The 27,618-nt window shown below is 34.4% G+C and overlaps 3 protein-coding genes and 1 long non-coding RNA gene across 4 annotated transcripts; 3 read left to right on the top strand and 1 right to left on the bottom strand.

Annotated features, from left to right (window-relative positions):
- Window positions 1-1,494: 1,494 nt before the first annotated feature.
- Window positions 1,495-2,746, top strand: LOC121260447. The gene is made up of 2 exons (XM_041162328.1): window positions 1,495-1,940; window positions 2,044-2,746. The coding sequence occupies exons 1-2, from the start codon at window positions 1,770-1,772 to the stop codon at window positions 2,608-2,610; spliced, it is 738 nt and encodes a 245-aa protein (XP_041018262.1). The 5' UTR covers window positions 1,495-1,769; the 3' UTR covers window positions 2,611-2,746.
- A 9,069-nt stretch (window positions 2,747-11,815) lies between these two features.
- LOC121260446 lies at window positions 11,816-12,863 on the bottom strand. The gene is made up of 2 exons (XR_005939719.1): window positions 12,290-12,863; window positions 11,816-12,226 (listed from the first exon to the last, which is right to left on the bottom strand). It is a non-coding gene; the product is annotated as an uncharacterized LOC121260446 (long non-coding RNA).
- A 4,408-nt stretch (window positions 12,864-17,271) lies between these two features.
- LOC121260445 (histone H1-like) lies at window positions 17,272-18,117 on the top strand. The gene is given in 3 exon segments (XM_041162327.1): window positions 17,272-17,395; window positions 17,398-17,426; window positions 17,539-18,117. Coding segments are annotated over 3 exon segments (504 nt in total). The 5' UTR covers window positions 17,272-17,364; the 3' UTR covers window positions 17,983-18,117.
- Window positions 18,118-22,626: 4,509 nt separating this feature from the next.
- Window positions 22,627-23,330, top strand: LOC121260443. The gene has a single exon (XM_041162326.1). It carries the CDS (start codon window positions 22,754-22,756, stop codon window positions 23,192-23,194), a length of 441 nt encoding a protein of 146 aa, XP_041018260.1. The 5' UTR covers window positions 22,627-22,753; the 3' UTR covers window positions 23,195-23,330.
- Window positions 23,331-27,618: the final 4,288 nt, after the last annotated feature.

The raw sequence follows: 27,618 nt of genomic DNA, 5'->3' as shown, positions 1-27,618 counted from the left end.
AACTTCTTACTATTCTAGCTCTCTCTTCTTCTTTTTTTGGAGTATCTCATACCATCTTCATGCATAGAAAAGGTTTCAGGTCCACAAGAACCAGTTAAAATGCTTTTCTTGCTTCTGATTCTTATACACTATTTTGCATAGTCTTTAGGTGCTAGTATGCTTTTCTTGTGATATTCCGTATGATAAAGGGTAAAGGTAGGTGGTGTATGAGATCTTATATTACTTGGGAAGGAGAAGTCCTTCTCTTTATAAGGTTTCAATAGAGCACTAATTGTATCATTGACTAGTCCTTTTAGAATATAGATCATGTAGTTTGAGTCTTCTATTGGGGCATTACAAATGATATTAGAGCCTATCCCAACCAAAAATGTAGGACTTGAGACGTGCCACCTATGACAAACTGGCACAACAACAACGTCAGGAATTTAAGGGGGTATATTATGATACCTATATGATAATGATAAGTGTATGTGGTGTATGAGATCCCACATTACTTGGGAATAAGAAGTTCTTACTCTTTACAAGATTGAAATAGGACTCTAATTGTATCATTGATTAATTTTTTTGGAGTATAGATAATATGATTTGGATATTTCATTAGGGCATTACAAATGGTAAGCATTCTCAATGGCTTGTGTATTATATAAGAAATGTAAATTATTTGAAAAATTGCTTGAAAAATGAGTTTCATCCGATTATATAAAATGAAACGTAAAATACAATTAGGTATAGTAACCTGATACATGTAGTGGATACTGTTCATCCTATAAACATTTTATTATTATTTATATTTCATTTACTCCATCATCTTCTTTTGCTTTGATTTTTATCATATAAATAAATTCTTTTTATTGTTCATTATTATCTATAACCAATTTTTTCATATTTTGATTTTATTTTTAATTTTTATTTGACTTATACATTTTTATTTTGTGTATATGACTTAATTATATTACATTGTATATAAAAATATATTGCGAATATAAAAAAATACATGGTTATTATAAATTTATTGGTAGAAAGGAAATATTTAAAAAAATAAAAAAAGATTATTTAAATGATATGAAGAAAAAATAGATAAATTAGTGTATGATATATTATAAAAATTATTATGTAAAATAAAAAAAATGAAGTTTAATAATTTATTTTAAATAATAAGATAAAGAAATAATTGTGAATGCTCTTCTCTATGCATTTGACCATTTTCGGTACGCAGAAGTTGCAAAACACTGTTTTTTTTTTTTTTTTTTTTTTTTTGGCTTTTTGTAAAATGAGTAGTAAGCAAAATGAATAGTTTGAGCTGTAAAATAGTGCAAAACTATAGTTGCTGCTTGGCCTGCCTTTATTACTAGCTCTTATCTCTGTGGTATTCCTTCCTCGAAAAAATGAGAGCTATTAAAAATAAAAAGAAACATAGATCCTTAATGGGCCCCACGAAGCAATTCTCCATGCTTCTACAAGCCATGGGATTTTGCTAGAACAAGAATCTCCATGCTTCTAGACTTCTAGTTGCTTTCCACTTCCACCACCAACCCCATAAATAACAGCCATCACATGGTGACACACAAGGTACACCAAGGCACTATAAACTCCTTCCACGTCAATACCTTTACTGTACACGTGTCTCTTCCTCCAGAAAGTACCTAATTTCTCTTTTCTTTCTCCTCTTAGTCCTTTTCTTGTTCCTCTGTTTCGTCTCTGTTCTAATTAGGCAGCCATCAAAAAACCCAACGAATTTGGTGGATCATTAACAGAACAGGAAAGCCAAAATGCAATCGAGGGTAGTGGCCAAAATGCAACAATGGGTTCTCTCTCGAGCCCATAACCAAGCTCTCAGCAGAGGACTTTCATCCGCCCGATCGGCCGGTCGCACTGCTGACCCTGATATTCATTCCGGAGAAGTCGAAGCTGGACCTGATGTATATTACAGAAAAAACGAAGTAAGACTGTGACATACTGTAACATAGTAAGCCGAGCTTCAAAATTGAAAACTTGTAAAGTTTGAAGATTTACTGATATGCTGATATAATATGAAAATCGCAGAGTCAAGGAAGTGTGGTGGTTGGTGATGATGCGGCCAAGCAAGAATTAGAACACAAAGCCCATAAAGAAACCGGGCCATTGAAGCCTCCAAGAACACCTTTTGCTTCTTCTCCGAGGCTGGAAAGCACTGAGGTCTCACCCCAACCCCCGGACCCCGTTGTTCAGCAAAAGCGTGGCCATGCAACTGCAAGCGTAGAAGAAGCCAGTTGCGAAGGATTTGACGGCACGCCATGGCCAAAAGACAAGGAAAAAGAGCAGAGAGACAGGAACGAACAGGTGGATGATGACAGAGAATACTTCAAGCATCACAAGGCCTCCCCGTTGTCGGAGATCAAAGTAGTCGATACGAGGAAGCCGTTGACGAGGGCAACTGATGGGACAGCGGATGCCGACAAGGATAACGATCATGGCGCAGACGTAATTGGGTGGAGGCCTGAGCAGCTCGACACGGCGGAGGAGGCGCTTAGGAGGGCCGTCGAGATATTTAGGCAGAATGCTATGCGTGGTGATCCGGAAACGTATCCCCATTCCAGGGTTCTTAGAGAGCTTCGTGGTGAATGGTTTTGACATGAATTGCACCTCGTATGCATGCGATCGACTCTTATATATATATAATGTGTAAATTGGTAGTTTGCTAGCTGAAAAAAGGAAGGATTTTGCCGATATTAATAAAAACGAAAACGCTGAATGCGATTTAATCAAAGAAATATTTCAGCCAGAAATGTTCAGTACTTGCAGCCGAATAAAGAGAGCTGCTATCATATATGAAATCTTAAAGTCCATCATTAGTACTGACGGAGAAATACATGAAAGCGTTCCGGACACTGGGTAAAAACGTGGTACGTACGTCCATCTTCGCATGGAGTTATTAAACGATCGAGGTTCATGTACGCGCGCGGAATTAAACACTAATGAAGCTGATGATCCATCCATGCTGATTATTGATTGAAATCCTTAGTTTAAAAAGTATTTTCTGAACTTCTTAAGTCATATTTTGGGCCGGGGAGATCTATGATCTAGTGGATCATGTGCGTGATCATGCATGTGTGGCCACTATTAAATGAGAGTAAGGATTTTATCTTATCTAAAGACTCGCATTGGAAAATATTATATGGAAATGTGGTATAAAGATCTATATACCGATATCGATGAGTATTAAGAGATCAGTTTTTTGATGAAGTAAAATGGAATCTCATGGTGAAGAAAGAGAGAATAAAACCAACGATCAGGCATTAGATCAATAATATCATGTACTGATCAATCAGTACTGGGCATACTTCTTCAATCTTTTAGCTAGCTGCCAAGATAGCTATGTGTGCGTAAGATTCTTCTTCAATCTAGGTTTTAGGGAGAGGACAAAATTAGGTCGGATTTCACCATCGAGATTGAAGGGAAAATACAAAAGCTGAAGAAAGTTTGAAAATGGAAGCTTAGCTAGCTGGCATTTAGTACTGGCCGAGGGCAAAAGACACTAACTTTTATATATCATGTCATGTTGTTTGCTACCGGGTTCTCGTTCTTGCTTTTTTGGATAGGCTGACTAGTTGTTATTTGGATTCGATTATGGTTTCAAAACAACTATATGACATAATTACGTCTTTTATACAGGTCACTATTTTATAAATCAAAAATTCTATATGCAATCACTTTTACATATTTTTTGAATACTCTATTATGTAATTGGTTGCTTAACTTTCTTTTAATATAAAATAATTATTTTAATCAATCATATCAGTGAAGTACACAAAGAGCATATAAAAATAATTGTATATAACATAACTCTCTACAAATTAAGCAACAAATAGACCCCCTAATACGATCAATTATGTACAACCTTTAAACGCCAAGCGTAAACATCCTCCGCACGCGCGCCCGCGGGGGTCCTCCCTCTCTCAATCAGCACTTAACCATCCACCACACTTTGGGTAGATTATTTGCATCCATGCATTTTTTTTGAATCAAAACATACCTCCGAATTTCATTAATAAGAATCATTTATAGTTTTGTCCTGTAGAATCAAACTATACAGACCTTCAGGGCCATCTTCCATCCATATTACCTCTTCACTTACATTCAATGAAAACTTTGCTAAAAAATCAGCTACTTTGTTTGCCTCTCTAAATGTATGAGTAACACGCCATTGGGGTCTGTTATGTGGCAAATCCCGTATATCTTCAATTGTCTGACTTCCCCACTCCCAATTTTCTTCTCTATTGTTTATAGCTTTAATAATGCATAAAGCATCCCCTTCTAATTCAACTTCACCCACCTGCAACTCATAACACATCTTCATAGCTTTCCATAGAGTAGTAGCTTCTGCTTGAGCTGCTGTCATGACACTTGGTTTTGGTATACATGTAGATAACAGAATATCCCCTTCTTGATCTCGGAACACAATCCCAATCCCCATCCTCTTACTACCCTTCAGAAAGGCAGCATCCCAATTTATTTTTGTCACCCCCTCCCTTGGTTTTTTCCATCTCACCTCCCCTCTTTCTACAAAATTTCTTCTAGGGCATTCTGCATTATTTGCTGCCATGTACTCAGTCCTTATCATTTTAGCTTGCTTAAAGATACTAGCAGGATTATTGAAGCATGATTCATATATAAATCTATTCCTCCTTAACCAGATATTCCTCAAGACTATAGCAGTCAATTCCAATTCTTCCATACTTAAAGATTGTGACATTTTCCTCCATACAAACCCAAAATCCACTTTTTCTGAGGGCCATTTCTGAACTGGACTTCTACTTTCTGCCCAGACATCCACTGCTGCAACACAACTCCATAAAACATGACAAATAGTTTCTTCATACTGATTACATATAGGGCAACAAGGATTTTCAAGTATTTTCCTTTTAAACAAGTTCCTTCTAGTTGGCAGGCAATTATTTAAAACTTTCCAAATGAAAAGCTTTGTAACCTCCGGGACATTTAATCTCCAAACACCATTCCATCCTTCATATTCAAGAAAAACCCTCGAGGACTCCCTTAGCAACCTTTTCCTTCTCTGCATTTCAAAATGGTAAGCAGATTTCACATTGAAAATCCCACTCGTAGAAGGTGCCCAGATTTGTTTATTTGGCCTACCAGCTCTACTGACAGGTAAACCACTTATAATCCTAGCCTCAACCTCATTGAACACTTTTTTCACCAACTCCTCTTTCCACTCCCCCTTATCTCCATCAATGAGCACTGCCACCTTATCAACCTCATTTAAACACTTGATGGGAGATTGTATTTTATAAGAGGATAGTTGTGGAATCCACCTATCACCCCATATTTTTATACTCTCCCCATTACGAACCCTCCACACAAGCCCTTCTTTTAATAAGTTCAAAGCCCCCCACAAACTCCTCCAAATTAATGAAGGTTTGCTGCCTAGCTTTGCCTCCAACAAACCAGAAAGTTTAAAAGACTTGTCATGTAAGACCCTGGCTGTAATAGATTCAGGAATTTTAAAAACTCTCCAACACTGCTTTGCTAGAAGAGTTTAATTGAAACTCTTAAGTTCCCTAAATCCAAGGCCACCACATTTTTTTGAAGCTCCCATTTTGTCCCAGCCTATCCACCTTATCTTTTTGTCATTTCTTTTGAAGCTCCACCAGAATTTTCCCATCTCATTAGCTATCTCCTTACAAAGTTTTTTTAGGAGTGCAAACGCACTCATACAATAAGTAGGAATCGATTGAATCACTGCCTTTAAGAGGACTTCTTTCCCAGCAGGAGATAGGAAATTATTCTTCCAATTGCTCAGTCTCAACCATACTTTATCTTTGATTCCTCTAAAAGTATCATATCTAGATTTCCCCACCATTGTAGGTAATCCTAGGTACTTTTCGAAGCTATTCTGAACTCGAGCACCCAAATCTGTTATAATCCTTTCCCAATCCATTTTCCTACCATTTGAGCTAAACATAATAGTGGTTTTCTGTTTGTTAAGGCACTGCCCTTAGGCCATTTCATAAATCTGCAAAATGCCCCTTATTTTCACCCATTCCTCCCAACAAGCCCTTCCAAAAATAATACAGTCATCAGCAAAGAGGAGGTGAGTAAGCTTTACTCCACCTCTTGCCATTGCCACTCCTTTAATCAACCCTGCCCCTTCAGCCTCATTTATCAAACCACTCAAGCATTCAACACATAATAGAAAAAGATAAGGAGAAATGGGACAACCCTATCTCAGCCCTCTCGATGGAGTAATCACCTCTCCAAGTTGTCCATTTAGCAACACAGCATAGGAGACAGTGGTAATGCATGTCATGATCAAATTAATCCACCTCCTTCCAAAGTCCATTTTCACCATTATTGCCTCAAGGTAACACCACTCTACTTAGTCATAGGCTTTTGAGATGTCTAACTTCAAGGCCATTGTCTCCATCTTACCCTTTATTCTGGTTTTCATAGAATGAAGTGCTTCATAGGCTGCCACTATGTTATCTGTGATTAATCTATCAGGGATGAAGGCACTCTGATTCTGTGAGATCACACCATTTAACACTTTCTTCAATCTATTTGCCAACGTTTTTGCAATGAGCTTGTACAAGACATTGCACAAGCTTGTTGGCCTGAAATCCCCCACCTCCATAGGCTCAGACAGCTTTGGAATCAATGCTATGTATGTGAAATTCAGAGATTTTTCAAACTTGCCATCATTCAGAAAACTCAAAGCTGCTTTACTGATCCCTTCACCCACAGTCCCCCATAATTTTTGGTAAAAACAAGCACTATATCCATTTGGGCCAGGAGATTTATGAGGACCCATGTCTCGCAAAGCTACCTCCACTTCCTCCCTACTAAAACTTTTTTCTAACTTCTCATTCATATAACTTGTTATTCTTTTATCAATGGGGCGTATACATTCCTCAATAGCCTCCCTTGGTGGGGATTCAGATCTATAAACTTCAGAAAAATGCCTATTAAAAGCTTTAGCTATCTCATTTTCCTCAGTTCTCAATACTGATTGAGCATCGTTCACAAACAACACTCTATTTCTTTTCTTCCTCTGATTGGCACAAGCATAGAAGAATTTTGTATTCTTATCTCCCAATTTGTACCAATTTATCTTTGTCCTCTGTTTCCATCTTAGATCATCCTGCTCAAGCAACTTCCCAACCTCTTTTTTCAATTCTCTCAGTTCAACTACAACCTCGGGACCCTCCATATCTTGCAATTCCTTTATCCTCTTTGTTAACTGCTCTATATTCTTTCCTCTTTCCCTGTCTTTCTTTCTGAATTCTTTTGTTAACTCATCACTGCATTTTAACAACAGATTCTGCACATGTTTAATTGGCTCAGGTGTTAAATGCTTCTTTTTCCAGACTTTTTTCACAACCCACTCACAATCATCCTCCTTTAGCCAGCTGGCCTCAAATTTAAACAGAAATCTTTTTCTCCTCTCCCTAAACTTTTCAGTACTAGCAGTCATTAGCAAAGGTTTATGGTCTGAACTTCTTGCAACTAGACATTCCACCTTGACTAAATGAAAGCTTCCTCTCCATTCCTTATTTGCTATATATCTGTCTAATCTTTCTTTTGTGAAAGTATAATCAGCATGACCATTACTCCATGTAAAGCAATCCCCCACATAGCCCATATCAAAGAACTCATTTATTTCTAAAGCATCACGAAACATCCCCATCTGACCCTCAGGTCTCATCTGTCCCCCTTTCTTTTCATCTTGTGTCAAAATCTCGTTAAAGTCCCCTGCCACACACCAAGCTCTTCCTTCCCTAGGTTTTAAACTGGACAATAGCTCCCATATGAACTTCCTCTTGGCAGCCTTTGGGTGCCCATAAAAACCAGTAAACAACCATTCTTTTCCATTATCATTTTTAACCATGGCATTAATATGCCATTGAGAAAAATTGATAATCTCCACCATAACTTCGCTAATCCAAAAGAGAACTAGACCTCCCTTCCTTCCTAAAGAATCAACCACAAAACAGCCCTCAATTTTTAACTTGTTTTTTAACCCCTTTATTCTTCCTGCTTTCACCATTGTTTCCATTAGAAAAATCAAGCTTGGCCTCCTTTCCTTAACCATGAGGTTAAGGTCTTGAACTGTCTGAGGGTTGCCAAGCCCTCGGCAGTTCCATACTGAGGTTTTCATTGGTCTTGGTGGAGCTGCTCAGCAGTCTCCACCATACAATTTGAATCCATACCTTCCATCCAAACACTTCCCCTTCTCAATCTTTTTCCTCTTCCCTCCATAGGTCCCATCTCGTCTGCATTATCAATAGCATTTCTTTTCAAAATCAAATTAGAAGGTTGAGACTCACCATAGGTTTTAAGGACACGAGCCCTCCTCTTCCAGCTACTAGCTCTTCCCTTCTTTTGTTCATTAACATTCATTAAGCTTGCTGAGTTGGATTCACTATCAGTAGCAAGTGAGAGGACCTCCTTAGGATCTTCTGTTGTGCTCACTGTTTTTTACACCAAAGTTTGTTCTACTTTGATCAACTTCTGCTTCTCAACCCCTTGAGTCATCTCAACCACATCTGTTGTCTCAATACCATCTTCCATGCTCCCCTTTTCTTTCCTCAATACACCTCCACCTGTCACCTCCTCTCCATTTTCCCCTTGATCAGTATTATTGGAATTCCTTCCCATTCCCGAAGCTTTTGGTTGCCTATCTGCCCAATTACGTCTAACTGTTGAGGCCCTCATCCAAACTCCAAACTGTTTTGAGTCAATATCTTCGTTTATATCCCCCAACTTTCCACCCAAACACCCATTCTTTGAGTGCATTATACAACCACAACGAAAGCATATTCTAGGTAGGTTTTCATACCTAAATGGAATCCAAAGCTGCTTTCCTTCAAAACTCACTGTTCTTCCTCGTGCTAAAGGTTTTGTAAGCTCGCACTCCACCTTCACCCTCAGAAAGCTACCCCAAGCCACCTCATTCTCCTCACCTTCCACTTCTAGAACCTTCCCGATGGATTTACCAATCAATTCCCCCATCTTGCAATTCATTCCTCCAAGCGGCAGGTTGTACATCTAGATCCAAAAGGTTGCTGTTGTGAAATCCAAACGGTGAGCCTGTGTACTTCCATCAAACGGTTTAAGGGCAAACAGATGGCTGTCAAACAGCCATGGGCATCCCGCGAGAACTCTGTTTCTATCTCCATGGTTTGCAAAGGTCACCACAAAAGTATTTGTTCCAATCTCAGTAAATTCCATACTCATGTTTACTCGCTAGATCTTTTCCATTATCTTCCTCACAGTTTCCTTACCGATCGTTCGATCTGTGCATATTTTTCCAACTAAGCTCCTTTCCCCCTTTCTCCGTAATTCCTCCATGTTTTCCAAATCCACAGTTATTGGAATGCTCTCCTCATCATTCAGTCTTAATCGTTCTCATTCAATTTCAATTTCCTTTATCTTCAATCTTCATCACTACCGTCAATGGCTAACTTCAGCTCCCCTTACTCTACACGAGAATAAAGGAGACTAACTAACTTCTCCTCTATCGCCTACTGGAGGAGAGAGAAAGAGACTCACGAATTTTTGCCTAAGGCTCCCAAAAAAAAATTCTCTTTGGTTTAAAGTATGAACATGTTCTTTTATTTGCACCCATGCATGCACAAGGAGTTAGTGGCCGCCAACCACGTCCTCATATGTATATAGTACTGATCATATTGAGTAGACAATGCATGCATTGGATCGTGGCTGGCTAACCCACAGCTACTACCTCTCATCATACATGTTGGCTCGCAAATTCGCAATGAAAAACATTTGTGAGTTGACCACCGTCTAGTACCTCTCGTATATAGGGCCGTCATGTGTAGCTCGCGGCCACCATGCACATGCATAAAGGGCCACCCCCATTTGTTAGTATAAGCAATCCATATATATCGAAAAGGGATTTAGAGATTAAGGCATTGTTTGTAAGTTATACAAATGACATTATAAGATAAAAGTTAAAAGTTAAATAAAATATTATTAAAATATAATTTTTATTTTAAGATTTAAAAATTTTATATTATTTATTATATTTTATGTAAAAAATTTAAAAAAATTATAATTATTATATAAGATGAAATGACATTTTAATTTGTGTAACCAAATCTGCCATAAGAATTTAATTAGAGCTAGCGCTCACAAAGGTATTCATGTGAAAGTCAGAGGTTGTCATCCTCTGAATTATTGTTTCGTCTCTATTCCACTTTAATAATTTGTTAGTTTTCGTTTTTTTATTTCAATTTATTGTCGGCGCCGATACTATTATATATTAAAGATCATTGTTTAACTGTGATTATTATAAATTATATGTGCTTAATTATTATACTTTGTTAATAATTTTTCTAGACTAATAATTATGTGCTGGAATGTACATTGAAGGGTATAATATTAAATTAACTGGTTTGCCGAAGTACTTGAGATAGATCGAGGTACTTTGAGCATTATAAGAAAAATAGATTTTTATGATCAATTTATTGCAATTAAAAGATTATTCGCAATCAATTTAGTTGTAAATAATCATTTCGTTGGAATTAACTGATCACAAAAGTCCATTTTTTTTTGTAGTGGGTGGGAATGAATGAATGGGTGTTCCTGATCTTCTTCATTTTTTTAATATTTTTAATTTTTAGTTTTGACGCTTTTACAATGTACGGTTAATTAAAGGGGCCGAATATATATAATATACTATATATAGTATATGAAATTCGGTTTTTTTGGGAAATCCGTTTGGTCGAGTGACTAATTAATGTGAAGTTCTCATTTTAAAGCCAAATTAGATTTTAGACTTAATTAATTACTTGACATATATACACGAGATCCAGTTAACGAGCAACTTGCGACTTTTAGTTCTGGGTTTTAGAATGAGTAGTAGTAGGAGTAGTAGTACTTTTGTAGGTACAACAATTACTTTAGAGTTCATGATTGCTCGGCAAAAATGAGTAGTTGAAGTCCAGCAGTAGTACTGTTTTCTTTTTGATTGATGCACTTGCAAAATTGTATAATTCCCCCGCGCCGGAGATGATCGTAAAGTTAATTTCCTGCTAAAGTTTAGCACGAAACGTATGATCGGTTTGATTAACACACTCTTATTTCGAAAACATATATATATATAATTAAGAAGATGTTTGTATTCGCAATTTATTTCAATTTATTTCAACTCATCTCATTACTATTTATTACTATTTATCAACTTTAACTCACAAATCTCATTATTATTCACAACTCATCTCAACTCATCTCAATTCATCTTCAAATCCAAACAATATCTAAGAGATTCCGATCGAGCTAGGGATCATATAATATAAAAGTACGTACGTATACTGCGCGCATGCATTAATATTCTCTAACTAGCAGCTAATATATATATATATATATATATATATATGCAACTTAATTAAAAGTCATTTTTCAGATGATCAATACATGATATAAATATGGACAAAGAACTTTCAAGCAATATTAATCGAGCCTTCCTGATCATCTAGCTGCTGCATGCATGCATGTGGTGAAAAATCATGGAAAATGTGGATGAAATTGGGACAATCGACGTCACGACAATAAAAGATAAATAAATAAATAAAATTGTAGGTATTATTTTGGTTCATTTTGTTCGTTACGTGGATGGTAGTACAATAAAAGATAAAACACCGACAAATGGTGCGGTCACCAATACACTACATTCATATTCCTATCTCCTCGCACTCGACCCCCTAGCTCTCAACCAAATCGCCATTGTCTTCATATATATTTCCTCTCCTCAAGTACCCTCCTCCCTCACTCTCTGAAATTTGATATATGAAACAGTCTCCAACATAGGGATTGCAAACCCTAAACAATGACTTTACTCTCACTATTCACTCTCCTCCTTCTCCTCTTGCACTCCAACTTCTCCTTAACCACGTCAACCACGACTAACGTTACAGCAGGAGTAGGAGCAGCAACAACAGTGTCCAAAGATGAAATATCATGCTCAATGTGCATTGAATGTGAACACCCATGCCTCCGCCATCACCACCACCGCCAGTGGTTGAGTGCCCGCCTCCACCTTCTCCTCCACCACCTCCTTCTCCACCACCACCACCTTCTCCACGACCGCCAGTCATCCCGGAATGCCCACCACCACCCAAGCCTCCATGTCCTGACAATTGCGAGTACCCTCCTCCATTGCCACCATCAGATGGGCCACCTCTTCCGCCATATCCTAAACCTTTTCCACCTCCTCCATTGCCACCATCAGATGGCCGGCCACCTCTTCCTCCATATCCTAAACCTTTTCCACCATACCCTTACTACCCTTCAGCGCCTGACCATTCTGTCCATTTGAAAGCACAGCCAGTTTTCATCTCCTTTGCTCTCTTCCTTGCCTTTCTCTGCTTCATGTTCTAGCTAGCTAGCTAGCTAGATGCTTAACTTTAATTTCACGTAGTAATTGTGCCTCGGTGGCACTCAGCTTTCTCTTGTAATTCTTTGTCAGTACGTTGATATCTCTACGCTTAGGTATTTTCTCTAGAAAAAACTGTGATCTATTTGGCATTCTTGCCTGCTTCTAATGATGCCAGGCTAGCTAGCTTCCCGTGGGAGAAGGAAAGAAAGAAATACCGTCATTAGTTGATTGAAGAAATCTAGTCTCCGGCTCCCTCGCAACTTAGTTTGTAATGTTATGCATGTAGGTTATTATCTTCTTTTATTTCGAAAAATAAATTATTAATTTGTTCCATGTGGTGTTTTTCTTCTACTATTTTGTTTTTTAAAATTTATTTTGGATCATCTAGGCTGTTAATTATGGTAATCAAGAAGCTACGTACGTACGTTTAAATATGATCTGGAATATATAAACTCTTTATGTGATTTCTGAACGAAGTAGCCTGCCGGCCGGTAGTCGCAAACGTCCGTCGTTCTCAATATTACTCAATTCATATCTATATAAATATTGTACTGATCTTCCATCAAATATCTACGCCTCGGTACTGTTACTATAATTTCTATGATCACATGCATTAATTACTAAACTAGTTGACAAATCTTCGTTCTTAATTTCTTTTCATTTATTTTTTAAAAAGGAAATAAATTTCACACTTGCTAATGAGGAGATAAAGCAACCATATATAATGAATGGAGGTCATGAGAAAGGATATCATGTATGGAAGACATCGAATGGGGCTGGATCTTGGTGTGCATGGCACATTTGTGTACTTATTCAGCATGTGGGTCACCACCAAAGTTGCTGGATTTGGCTCTTCTACCTAGATACATTAATTAAAATAATATATATTGATTGTGGGGATACATATACACCCGGCCCTTGGCTTAATTAAATAATAACGGTCACTTTAACCCGCACAATATTGGGCGAACCATTATTTACGCTGGATTTTATAAATCTATATTTCGATATTCATTATACATAATTACTACCATAATTATTAAAAAATATAGGTCAAATATATATAAAATGGAGCATGCATATAAAAAGTGTTCGTTTTATCGATAAATATTTCATGGTCAATTTACAATATTAAAAGTGTAATATACATATGATTGTTCAATTTAAACCAATGTAAAATAGATACAATTAATTAACATGAGATACTATGTTTCCCGAAATAAAATTAATATCGTTAATAAATGTATATCTATAAAACATTTTAATCGTTATGTTTCATGTCTTTTAATATCGTTAATAAATGTCTATCTATAAAACATTTTAATCGTTATGTTTCATGTCTTATTCCAAGTACAGTATGCCAATCTACTGATCAACACCCCTAACAAATTGATTGAACAATGAAAAGTAAGACCATTATAAACATAAAATCTGATACAAAATTGATATAAAAATATGATCATGTAATTTATTGTTACCTTTTCAATTGGCTTTGATTTTATAAATTTGGGATCAAATATTCACAGAATTGTCGAGTTTTCCTGTCTATATTTTAAGTTGTACTCATAAGTCGTAGTAGGAAGATGTATTATTTGCCAAAAATTTGTTGTAAATCATTTGGGAAACCATCATCATTCCGGTCCTACATAAATACAAAGATATATGTTATAATAATGGTATATCTAATATTTAATATACTTGTTGTACTTTCTATACTGATATTTAGTTTAAAAATATTATATTTACCATTTTGTTATCTAGTCTTGTTTTTCTGTAAGTTCTTTTACAGTTTTATGTAAGATTTTCTCAGCCTATTTGTCAAATAGCACCGACGACGCTAATCTTGAATCATCAACCAGTTCCATATTTATCTGATACATAAATACCAAAGCACTTAGTAAATAAACTATACACTAAATTAAAATATAGATGTTCACGTGTGTGTCTATGCAAATGAATATATACATGGAATTTGTTTTGTAAAATTACTTGGTACAATAAGTTTTGGTTCTACCTTACATTGTTCATACCAAGAGGAATCTCAAGGTTTATGTACAATTTTGTCGCATTTGTTGATGATAGATTAAACTCGCCTGAAAAAAAATATTATGATGATTAGAACCATCTATTGGATGTAGGGTTTCAATTTTATGATGATTTTGACCATTAATTTGAAATGTGTAAGGACTGCCTCCATCATTGATATTCTTGTCTACATTTCTGCCCATTGAAGTCATAGCAAGAACGACATTATAATTTCGTATTTGTGTCTTAAATTTTTTATAACATTGCCCACCCATAAGACTTAATAGTTCTTCTCGGAGGGGTAGCTTCTTAAGTAAACATAACACAACTTAACCCTCTATACAACAAAGAGAAAATCTCGGTTGAGTGGGCATCCTTAATTTTTGAGTTCACTTTTCATACCATAATATTGCTCGACAATACTCACATTCATAAGATGGAAGACCAGAATTTCAAGGCTCTATATATTTTCCTAGAATGTAGAAAACAAAACCAAAAAGCATCATCACTATTAATCCTATTGTAAAAAGGTGATGTTATTATACATGAATTATGTAATTAAGTCATTTGCTTAGTAATTCATCAATTGTACTATCTCTCATTCGTTCACCATCAACACACATTCTCGCTTCATTTTCTATATCATCCATTATCGTTTGTCTTCTACGTCGCACAAATATGTCATCATTTATACTATCACTACTTTGTTCACCATCACGATGCATTCTTGCTCCACTCCTTATATCATTTATAATCGTTCGTCTTTTACAACATGCAAGTCTAGTGTTTTCTATTTTTAATTTTATTGAAGAATAGAAATGGTCACAAACTCAAAAGTGAACATAAATGCATCAGATAAAGATCATTAATTTAACTTAATATAAGAAAATAAACCAAATCACGAATAAATGCATAACAACGATCACCATGAAACAAATGATTTGAGACAAAGAATAGAGTAACAACTGAATCTGGAAAAACATACACTTTAGTTTTACAAATCCACCTTACGAGTGTTTGTAGAGTCCACACAAAAAAATAAAATGAGCCCAAAACAACACTTACTTGCACTTTTATAGTATGGTGTGCGTTCATGTGAGAAATAAATGATAGAGTTATGCAAGAAAGGGAGAGAGTGCGCAGAAGAGAAAACAACACTATTAGACAACAGTATTCATTTATCCTGTTTTACATTTACTATTGCACTGGTTGGCCATATGTTTTTAACTATCTGGAAAAACTCTACAAATAAACTGTTTGCAACTTTGTTAGTTCATTCACCATTAATTGCACCGCTTGACCCTTTGTAAATATGTGGAATCATTGCACATCTTAACTCTTTGCAAATAAAAGGTTTGCAACTTTGTTGGTTCATTGCATCGCTTAGCCCTTTGCAAATAAATGGTTTGCTGGTTTGTAAGGTGTGTTGATAATTTATGGATTGTTAAGCCGATTTGTGCGGGCTAAATCCCAAAGTCAGAAAGTTTAAACTTGACTTTTATATAATTAAATAGATATATTACAATATTGCCAATTGCAAACAAACGAATTAACATACAATTTTCAGGTTCACTTAATTATTTTGTGATTAGTTTCATGTCTAAGTACTTCGCGATCGATCGAAATGAATTAATATTGCCACCATCTAATTAGAATTTGAAAAATTCTACTCATCATCCTCACATCACACACCACACATCACACATAATTTTTTATTTTTTTTTCTCTTACTAATGAGTGGTGTATGGATGAAGAGTAGAAGGTATCAATTAGCTTAGGAAAAATAAAACTAAAAAAAATTTAAAAAATAAAAGTAAGTGTAGTGTGTAGTGTATAAGAATGATGAGTAGCAAAACTCTTAGAATTTTATGCGTGCAGATCATGAGTACTGCTCATCAGGTCTTTTAACAAAACATGATGATATTATATATGTCGGAAGATGCATGGATGATCAGCAATTAAGTGAGACGTTTGACGACTTTCGAGCTTCTTTTGAAGTACTTAACATATATGGTCAGAAAATATTGGCATTTCTAGAGATAAAATGTCACAGTTTAGGAGTTGATGATCTATATTAGTCGATGCCCTCGATTGCCAAGCAAAATTTTTACTACTAAAATTGATAACATGTAGTTTACAACTCTACATGAAATGGAGGGACGTAGTAGTTTTGTAATATTAAAACTTAATTATTTTTAATAGAGTGGTATGATTTTATTGATTGTTTGAAGATGAGTTGTGAAATAGCTGTAGGTATATCGTTGCTTTTTTTCCATTAATAATCTTCTTATTACACTTATAGAGAGATTTGATAATATGATGATGTAGCACGTCTCGCCTGTCAATTAATTTGTAAATATATTTTTGTAATATCACTTTATAGACCAAACATTTCTCTACTCTCATATGATGTTACTGAAACGATTAATCTGTAATACTTTTATTGATATGACATTCTATGATAAGGAAATAGTTTTTTAATTGTATTTATTATTCCTTACTGTTTTGGAAATGGAAAAAAAAAAAACTTCTCGATCGGTCCAATTCCATTTGATACATAGTCGGATAATGTTCCATTTGACATTCTCTATGATAAGTTGATTTCGTTTTTAATCTTTCTCTCTTATTTTTAGGTAGCCCACGAAAACACGATCATGAACACAGGGCCACCACGTCCAAAGTCCACCCAACGCAAATTAAAATGCGAGACTTTTGCGAGACTGCCGGCCCACTTCTACAGCTTCAAACATACCGAACAACCGCCAAAACATATCCAAAATTCAAATTCAAATACCCCTCCTTTACCTTTACCATTACCATTACCATTTACCACCTTCCATATTCAAATTCCTTCTCTTTAAACTCACAAACGCACTCAAAACACCGACACACACACACAGAGTCACCCTCTCTCCAAGCAAGTCACCAGAAGATCCTTCAGAAAAATGGCGAAAGCAACGGTTGCTGTTGGAAATAAGGACAAAACCCTTCATCCCCTTACTTTGAGGTCCTTCAGTTCTCCCATCATCTTTACTCTTTCTCTCTTTCTTTTTCTTCATCTTCATTTGTTCTGTTTTTTATTTTTTTTTTTAAATGTTTTCTTTTCGGTTATTTGGCAGATGATAAGCGAGGCCATACTGACTCTGAAGGACCGGACAGGCTCGAGCCAGCAAGCAATAGCGAAGTTCGCAGAGGAGAAGTACAAGAAAGTGTTGCCACCCAATTTTAAGAAAGTCCTCTCTGTTCAGTTAAAGAGGTTTGTCAAGTCTGAGAGGCTTGTGAAAATCAAGAACTCCTTCAAGGTCTCCTCCACCGAGAAGGTCAAGTTGGCGGTCAAAGAGAAAGAGATCCACAAAAAGAAGGATAACAGCACCAAGACCAGGAAGGCCGTAACCCCCAAGAAGATTGCAGACAAGAAGGGTGTGAAGACCAAGAGGCTCAGTCAGGTTAAGACCCCGGAGAAGAACCCTAAGAAGATTAAGAAGAAGAGCTTGACGCCTATAAAGAGGAAGGCTCCAAAGCCACCGGGTTCGTCGAGGCCGGCCAAAAAGTCTAGGAACTAGGAAATGTACTGCACTGGTTATCTCCATTAATTAACTGTATTCGTAGCTGTGGTATTAATCATGGTAAAATATGTTACTTTTTAATTTTGCCGCATCTTGCGTAGATAATGTGGTACTGCAAAGAATGCTTGTTGATATGGTTGCCTTGTCTGTTTCCAGTTTTTTATTTTATGTTTGGATAAACTTGTTCTTCTTCTTAACTATGCTTAAAGTTGTTTCTTTTTTCTTTTATGCCGATTGTGTGTTGATGGGTGAAATCTTGAGGAATTTTCTGTTTTCTAAAAGGATTTTAAAAAACTACGGACTATAGATTGGAGATTTGATTTTAAATTTAATAACAGTGCCGAGGGATTCAGGGTCTTAAATTTTAGTTCTTCCCCTTCACCAAATCGATGAAAGAGATGTTCATCCGTCTCGATTGTGTGTTTTCTGGGGGAAAGTCAAGGTGGGCCATCTGGATTCTGGGTTGTTTCCAACCAATTACTGGAGGGCCGAGTGAGAGACTTGTGTGTGAGAACGGAATTTAATTGAAGTAGGACATGCAGTTTAGGAGGCACCGAAAGAATGCGGTTTGGATTTAAATATGAAAATGACTCCTGGAGAAGGAGATTCTCATTTCTCAGTTCTTGTTGCATGGTATTTTTCATATTAAATACTCGAAGAAAATGACTTGTATTTGAGTGGAACTTCGAGATTAAACACCAGTGGAAAGCTGCCATTTGGTTTCTAAGAAGAATAATATATAGAACCTGGGAATAATCTATCTTTCTTCAGATCTTCACATTAATAAGCACCTCTACTCGAACCACAACCTCTAATCTGGATATAGTTGTGTGTATCATCGGTGTTTTGTTTTCCACTAACAATTGAAGTAAAATTGTCAATCCAATTTTATAACTCTTGTTCTGTTTTTCTTTTTTCTTTTTTTCTAAATTTATAACTTGGTATCACCATCAAGAAACATTATCCATCACATATGCATTATACCTAAAGAATTTAAACAATATATCTGCAAGTCTATATGTTGAAACACCAAATATATATAAGTTACATGAAATTCATATCCAGTTAGCTTAAAAAAGTAGTGGTGTGTTGATTTTTTTAATAAATGTAATGAATTTTATAATAAGTGGTGCATTTACATTCTGACTGCAAAATAACATAACTCGGTTGGACATAATACTTCTACTACAACACCATTTACAATCTTTGAAGACTTTAAGCACAAGTAGAGTATTACAATGTTATGATCTCATTCTTGAGTTTAAACACCAATTGGTATGAAAGTAGAGATCACGTCACAAGGTCAAATCACAGAGGAGTAACTTATAAGCTGTATTAAAATATCTTGTACTATATATGAGTGTGGTATGAAGTCATTAAATACTAATAATTGTGTGAAGCTACTAAAAGGAAAATGGTTGCCATCAATATCGATAGAATGAACCGCCGTGGATGTCGAATTCTAAAGTGCTATAGAATTAGTATCTAACAATTCTAGAGATTTTAGATCAATGATGGTGTCTTTTAACATACAACCAAAGGTTGGATACAATATTTGTTATTTACAACTTATTAATAAAATAATGTTTTTTTTTAATTTCAAAAACATTAAATCAAAATTAAAACTAAAATAAATATTTCAAAAAATATTATTTTATTAGAGGATTGTAGAAAAGTTGTAAAGGGATAGTTGTTTTTATCATTTCTCATCATTTTAACCACCAGCCGGGCACAACCCATCTCATTGTTATAAGAGAATTGTCACAACTCTTAACTCGAATGGAAGAAATTCATAATTTTTTTTTTTATAAAAAGATAATAGAAAGAGAGAGAGAGAGAAGGTAGCTGTATTCCAAAATTGGTGTGGGTCGTGGGGTAAATAGGCTGAGCGAAAGGCCAATAGCAATAAGAGCATTTGCCCATTTTCCCTTGAAATAATCGATTACAGAACACATACGATAAAACCATCGTACTTGCTTCACGTGTATGCAACCAAGCATCCTGAACTTGAGACTGTACATACGTAACCAGTTTGTCCTTTTAGTGACAAAAATTAATATGCCCGTATACTGTAAAGTTGATTCCTTACTAAACCAATATATATACAAATTTCTCTATATATATAAAATATAAGTACATTTTTATAAATGAATCATTTGCAAAAGTATATTATTGTATAAAAATGCCTTCTATTTAAAATAAATTTGTAAAAACTCTATATAAATAGTTATGTTTCTAAATTTACTCACTCATACATGTAGAGTTTTTTTATTGAATGAGTTATATGTAAACACAAAATTACGATTGATTATTAAACTAAGCAACTTGTATAACAGTTTGGGTCGTTCAAATTTGTATAAACTCGAATAATTTCATATTTATTATTTTTATAGTATTATCTCTATATTTGTAATGAAAATATTTTAAAGATTATCAAGTTCCTAATACTAAACATATTACTTAAATCATTATAAACATCATCCACATTGACATATGAATATATATAAGGTTTATAAATATACTAACAAAATTATTTTTTTATTTGTCAAGATTTATAAATAAGATTATAAATAAAATATAAATAATCTATTTTAATTATATATAAATAAATAAATAAATAAAAACAGCTAGTAAACTTACTCAAACTAACTCGATTAATTATTAAACAAGCAATTCGACGCGCGAGCTCGTGAACATAAAATACAACTCGATTAAAAGCTCGAATTCAACTCGTATTTGAATAAAAATTAAACGAACAAGATTTGACCAATCACTATTGGCTCCAACGCGACTTATTTTCACACCTTCTTATATTTAATTATTGGTTTGGAAATAGATAGTTTCAAAAATTAGATTGATCAGAAATCTATACATAAAATATCTATAATACTATAAAAAAATTAATTATTTGTAACCAGTTAATTATAATAAAAATAATTATTTTTTTAAAATAAATTTGTTTTATCATAAATAATTATTATTATCGTAAATAATTAAATATAAATATTTATTTTTCTCGTAATACGTACGTACTTCCAAAAGATGAGCGTTGGTTTATAATTGCTGTGACTCCCCAGTTCCCTACCTACTTCGTCGACCATCAACAACTTACTAATTTCAATTCACATTCTTTGGAGATATATATATATATATATATATGTTAATTACAAATTAAATGTCATTAAAAGTTTGTACGTTAGGATTGAATAGCTTTGACTTGCAATATATATTGTGACCAGCAAGATCAATTATATTATTATAAATTAATAATTTATATATCCTCTCTACCCCTAACGATACTCTTATATCTTCTCTATATATATATATTTACTAGTGAAAGGCTTAATTTTATGAACATGGCTTGGCTGGGATGGATAGAACCTAGAAATGATATCACGCGCGAGTGGAAAAGAATGTATTGAGATAAAGAGGAAGTCACGATCCTGCCCAAAGAAAAGACATCCACCCATTCATAAAAAAAGTCTATGCCTATTGTTAACAATAGGGTATCACCACTCAGTGAGCATCCAAAGCATGCAATCAACTCTGGTCTGGTCTGGTCTTCAAATTAATGTTACTTATTCTTCTTTTTGAATATTATCCATTATACAATCTCATAAGAGAAATACAATAATCATAAAGAGAGATCACATTAAAATAAATATGTAAATTAACATTATTTCATCATAGGTTAAATTTATTTCATAATAACCAGTTTACTGTGAGAAAGACGTGAAACTCGAAGGTTTTCCAACAAAAGCGTCAAACAAGACGTGAATGACAGCTCAACTCCCACTTAATTAGATCCAAAGTCATACCAGCAATCATTATGTTCTCTAGATCTTTCAAGTTGGGATCTCATGTCCCTAAATGTTTCACCTGGCCTCTCATCTGGCCTGTTTCGGACTGTAAACGTTAAACATTACACCTAGCTATCTATTAGAAATAAATCATTTAATTATTTATAATTATCGTAAATCAGATCATAATATTACTTGTGACGTAACAACATTAATAATCACTCAATACTATTATATATTATCTTAAACATTTCATATAAATTCATCTCTGCAAAAGAAAATTATTTATTGCCAATAAATATGTAATAATCTCAGAAATAAAGGAAAATTAAATGTAATATTTACGTCAAACATAAATCTAATTAATTAATATTACTTCATACAACTCACTTCACGTGTGTGTGTATATATATATATATATATATATATATTTATAATTTAATTTTGATCAGTGAAATTTAGGGTGATAAAAGAGAGAAAAATCTGATCAGGCTGCATGCCCATGATCAACTTGCAATATACATTAATTATGCTAAAAAATATAATCTATAATGATATTAAAAAAAATTAATTTGGTGTTTGGCACGTGCCATGTTCAGCCTTATTAATAAGGACAGCGACATCCGTGAGAAATGCAGTTACGAATTACCTTCTGCTATTTATGATCACCACCACCCCACCACCCCTCCCCTGGCCTCCAACATTACATGATACATAAATCAATGAATATATATATATATATATATATATATATATATATTATTATCATATACGCATATGCTTACATACAAACAAAATATACATATATACATATATATATGTATATTTTCTATAATATTCATGCCTTCATTTATTTATATACCGAATTTGTCAACCAGCTTCAATTGCCTCTCTCTCAGCTCTGTCCACCACAGTCGTGTGTTTTCTATCAAAGAGAGAGATCAAAGGCAAAGAAAACAGCGGCAACAATGGAAGGTGTCTCTGCCAGCACGTACAAGAGTTTGAGAGGATACTGGAAGAGGAGAGGCTACGAGAGGTTAAGTGGGTCGACTGGCCAGAGGCGGAGGACGCGAGCGGAGCAGCTGGGTTCCGCCCGGGGTAGATCACGGTTCTGGCGGATCAAGATCACGCCCAAGCTCCGAATCCTGAGAGTACCTTCCCCCAAGAGCTTCTTCGTGCGTCTTCGAGACTGGTACGTCGACCTTATGCTCAGATTCGCCAACTCGCCACTGTGCAGTGCCGGCGCCGGGTACGGCGGGGCCGTTTCGTGGGATAGGATCGGTGGACTCCCGGGACGCTCACTCAAGGAGTACGACGAGAAGGTGATCGTCCAGATATACAAATCCATGGTTATGGCGCAGGGCCATCTGGTGCCTCGCGATGCTGCAAAACTTTGCTCGCAGCGGTAATTTTATTGTATTTTTCGTCCTTAAATTATGAATAATCAGATTGTAATTGTTGGTCGCAAAAAACTCATTTTTGTTAGTAATTTTTGTGTTTTAGTGAAGTTTATATATATTGACAAGTAGTAGTAGTGATCGATCATTAATTTAATTGAAATGATGACAAATTAGTCACAATTTCTCCTCTAATGTTTCGTTAAATCATCTAACGTTTCAAACGTTATAAGTTAGAATCTAGAATTAATTAATATTAACTTCTTGGGCAGATTTAATTATATATATATATATATTTGCTTTCAAAACATATATATAGCAAGCATTTCTTCAATGATATATGTAATAAATAGAGCAAGTCCTGTTGGGTCTAAATAAGCTCTATGGACGAGTACGAAAGAGCCTCTAGTGAGAGAACTCGAGTGTAATATAGCTGGTGAGGAAAGGATAACAGACACGTGGTCAGTGGTCACGAGGGATAATCTACAAGGGACAAGCCGACTAAAGGATAAACTTAATCGTATTATGTCAAGGATGGAACCTGTAATATTCATACTCGACCCGAAATCATCGCGGATCAAATCCTTCAAATTAAAACTAAGATTCGCAGAAATAAGTCCGGACGGAATAGTCGGGCCAAAAGGACGCAATTAACAGTAGAATCATGCTTTGGAAGGGAATATACTATACGGGTCAGCTTCTAGTCATTCTCTGTGAATGTAATAAATGTGTCACGTACCAGCAGGTATGCTCTAGAAAATGTTTCTCAGGTCTATGTTATCAATAGATCAAGAGATCATTTTTCCAACTTCATCGGAAGTATCTTCCACTGATTAGACTTTGTTCTGATTGTAGGTAGGTAATTTGTTGAGCATGTACGTAGAAGGCATCGTCGAAAATTGCATCAATAAGAACGTCTTTGGATTGTTGACCATATATATATATATATATTTATGAGAAGCCAATAAAACTGTGATCAACATCATGAGAAGAAAGTATTGGAAAAGTCGGGGGTTTAAATATTAAGAATCGTCAACTTGTTGTACAAATTAAAGCTAGAACATAAGAGAGAGAATATAATAATATGTTATTAATTTGTAGAAGCTGGTGGGTTTAACAAATAATAAATATTGCCTTATATATGAGCTATGACCCGATTCATGCGAACTTGCTGTATTAATCATCGGGAGGGAATCTTTTCAAGCATGTGTTAGTAGAAAAGCCGTGCATGAAAATGCGTGCAGACGTAGTAGCTAATTATAAATTATTTCTGCATTTTTCGTGAACGATATGTCCAGACAGCTAGCGTAGACGCCAGATTTCATTCGGATTTTCCGCAGAGCATAAACGTAGGTATCTTAATCTTCTTTCTTTTTTTATAAACATGTTACAGAACATGACTTGTATTTGTCCCTCCATATAATTTCTTTCGAGAAACTTGGTGCTTAGACCTTTTAGTCCCTAGCTAGCTAGCATTATAACTTTCATATAATTTCTAGAGAAACTCATGAACCCCTGTTTTGCTTGCTGGCCGGGCTGTGGTATGGAGTTTTTTGCGAGAGCAAACTCGTTGGGGAGAGAGACAGATAGAGGACTCTTAGTTATTTCCAATTTGGGACCAACATTAGCACTTTAAACAGGTTCATTAAGCATGCATGCATGCACTTTAACCAACTATTCAAGCTTTATATAATTGCTACGCATAATTAGAATCTATATTATATATAAATATATATATATATATATATATATATCCTAGATTGTAAAGACTCAACAACCCATAACCAAGTACTACATGCATATATATGCAGGAATGAAGGTTTAATGAAAAAGTAAAAATAAAACATAATTACCTGATTAATTACAGATAATTATCCAGTAATATAAGATCCATATACCTCTCTAAATCTTGATCCTACATGGAATTAATCACGTTCAACTCAGGCAAAGATAGTACTAGCAGAACCAGAGTATTATGCAACTCTCGCTGCCTGCTTCTTCAGAGCTAGCTAATCCCGTTACAGATTAATTAATTTCTAACTCGATTCTTTTATAAAACATGCACATCCGCCATAGCCTAAAGTATTGATCTCCACATGAGAGTAACATCACTAGGACAGTAGTACTAATTAATTTTGGAGGTCAGATACTATATATATATATATATATATATATATATATATATATATATATATATATATATATATATATATATATGAGATATATACTATATATATATATAGAGAGAGAGTTAAATGGTCTCTTGATCATCATCTTTGCTAATTTGTTGTTCAACATGGAATTTTTATGTACAAATTTATTCCTTAACTTTAATTTACAGCTTCTTTAACTTTAATATGTAGATCAGGCCGTTACTATTTTTAATGTTTTAAATTGTTTTAAGCACCATGGTTAATAAGTCGACCCAGCTTGAATCAACTTAAAAACAAGTTTCAGGTATATATCATAGGCCGTACGCGTGTGTGTGTGTATGATATCGGTGGATTTAAAGGATTATCCAACAACTGCATTCATGCAAAAGCTTCCGATGCATGCAGCATTTCGTTCTAATTACATGATGTTTAAATAATGTCATTATTATTTATGTGTCTTCATTTGACTAAACTTTTTTCTGGCAATGAGATCATGTTAAAGATCATCAATAAAAGATACGTGGATGTATGTAAATGCAATTAGCATACAACTTAACAGAACTCAAGTAGCTAGCAAATCTTTATATTTTCAATTTTTTTCTTATTTTAAAATTAATAAAACCTAAGTGACAAACTATATATGGAACTTCCTAATGACCAGATTTATGGAAGAAATGGATGATGTGGACAGAAAAAAATATATATCTTTCTTCAAAAACTAAATATTTTACTATACATATAATATATATAATATATTACGGTTTTTTATTATTTTTACGGTCACTTACTTAAAATCTTTGGCATCATTAAGAGATTATATATGTTTCTTATACTTAAGATTATCGATATTCACCAGCTAGCTGTCGTTTGCTAACTCATAAAATTAAGAAACAATTTTGTTCATAAAATCAAGAAACAATTTTATCTTTTAATATTTTCATATTTCGAGTTCACTAAAGTTAAAGAACACATTATATATACCTTTTCTATTATGCAATGTTAATTTAACAATAATAATAATCATGTTCCCGCTTGAATCGAATATCCAATTAATTCATGTGCAATCATTATGTTCTTAATTAATCATGGCCAATACATATATATACATATATCTATGCAATTCTCCTATATATATATAGTACGTAGCCAATCAATTTGTAGGGCTCGGCTACGTCGTCTTATATATATATATATATATATATATATATATCTGTGTGTGTGTGTTCCCTATAGTACTGTTTAATTCAAACAAACGATACCTACAATATTCTTCCTATACAAAAGTCTAATTAAGACCATCTGAAATAGACTAATCGGCATTAATGGCCCTTCAGTCCAATCGATACCCCTCTCTCTCTCTCTAAATGTAAATAAAATAAGTAATTAGAAGTGGGGTACTATATATATATATATATTGCCACAAATTAATTAAGATGATCTAGACATCAGCCATCAAAAGAAGAGTCAAAGTCTTGAGCATGTTTAAGATATGATCAAGGCCGCGACTGGACTCCAAGTCATGAGTGGACTCGCACTTGTAAATTTTGTCATGCGACTACTTATTTTTCTAATTAGAAGTACTGCTAGCTAGCTTTAATTTTCTAGTGTACGTTGGAATATTATTGCATGCGTAGTTTATGATTTTTACCAAACAACGACGGACCACCGAAGTTTCTTGGAATTACTTGCATATATATATATATATATATATATATATGTGTGTGTGTGTGTGTGTGTGTGTGTGTGTGTCTAATTATAATATTAATTCTTTTAAAAAGAATTATAATATTAATTTGTGAATCGATATATTAATTTATCTTATATCTAGGGAAGGGCCAAGAACAAGAAGATATCTAAAAAGGGAAACAAAAAAAAAAAAAAAAAACAAAAACAAAAAGATCAAGATCAGGAAGAAAAAATCAGGGTGTTTAATTTTAATATTTTATTCATGTGATTGATGATCCCCTTATAAATAAAATATCGTACTACAAAATGATCATGAAACAAGTCAGTACAATTAATTATAAAAACATCATATATCCTGATCTTCAAGCAGCTTAATTTCATGTTTACTGTAGACGTACGTAATTAGTTCTAATTTATAAGATGGGTCGTCCCAAATAACTATATATATATATATATATATATATATATATATACAATTTATGATCTACATATAAATCAATACGTTTCGTTCACCCATTTCTTCTTTATAATTAATTTACGTTATCCATATATCATGTATTTAATTGTTGATCATGAGTGAGGGCTAATTAGTACAAT

The sequence above is a fragment of the Juglans microcarpa x Juglans regia genome, chromosome 4D, assembly GCF_004785595.1.
Source record: "Juglans microcarpa x Juglans regia isolate MS1-56 chromosome 4D, Jm3101_v1.0, whole genome shotgun sequence".
NCBI classification, from domain to species: domain Eukaryota; kingdom Viridiplantae; phylum Streptophyta; class Magnoliopsida; order Fagales; family Juglandaceae; genus Juglans; species Juglans microcarpa x Juglans regia.
Note: the sequence above shows the minus strand (reverse complement) of the source record. Positions and strands in the feature narration are given on the sequence as shown.

What these genes read in the sequence shown, in the direction of transcription:
- LOC121260443 (XM_041162326.1), top strand. Translation starts at nt 22,754, where the DNA reads ATGGAAGGTGTCTCTGCCAGCACGTACAAGAGTTTGAGAGGATACTGG.
- LOC121260447 (XM_041162328.1), top strand. Translation starts at nt 1,770, where the DNA reads ATGCAATCGAGGGTAGTGGCCAAAATGCAACAATGGGTTCTCTCTCGA. An exon ending in TATATTACAGAAAAAACGAA is followed by an intron (nt 1,941 to 2,043) that starts GTAAGACTGTGA and finishes TGAAAATCGCAG; the next exon opens with AGTCAAGGAAGTGTGGTGGT.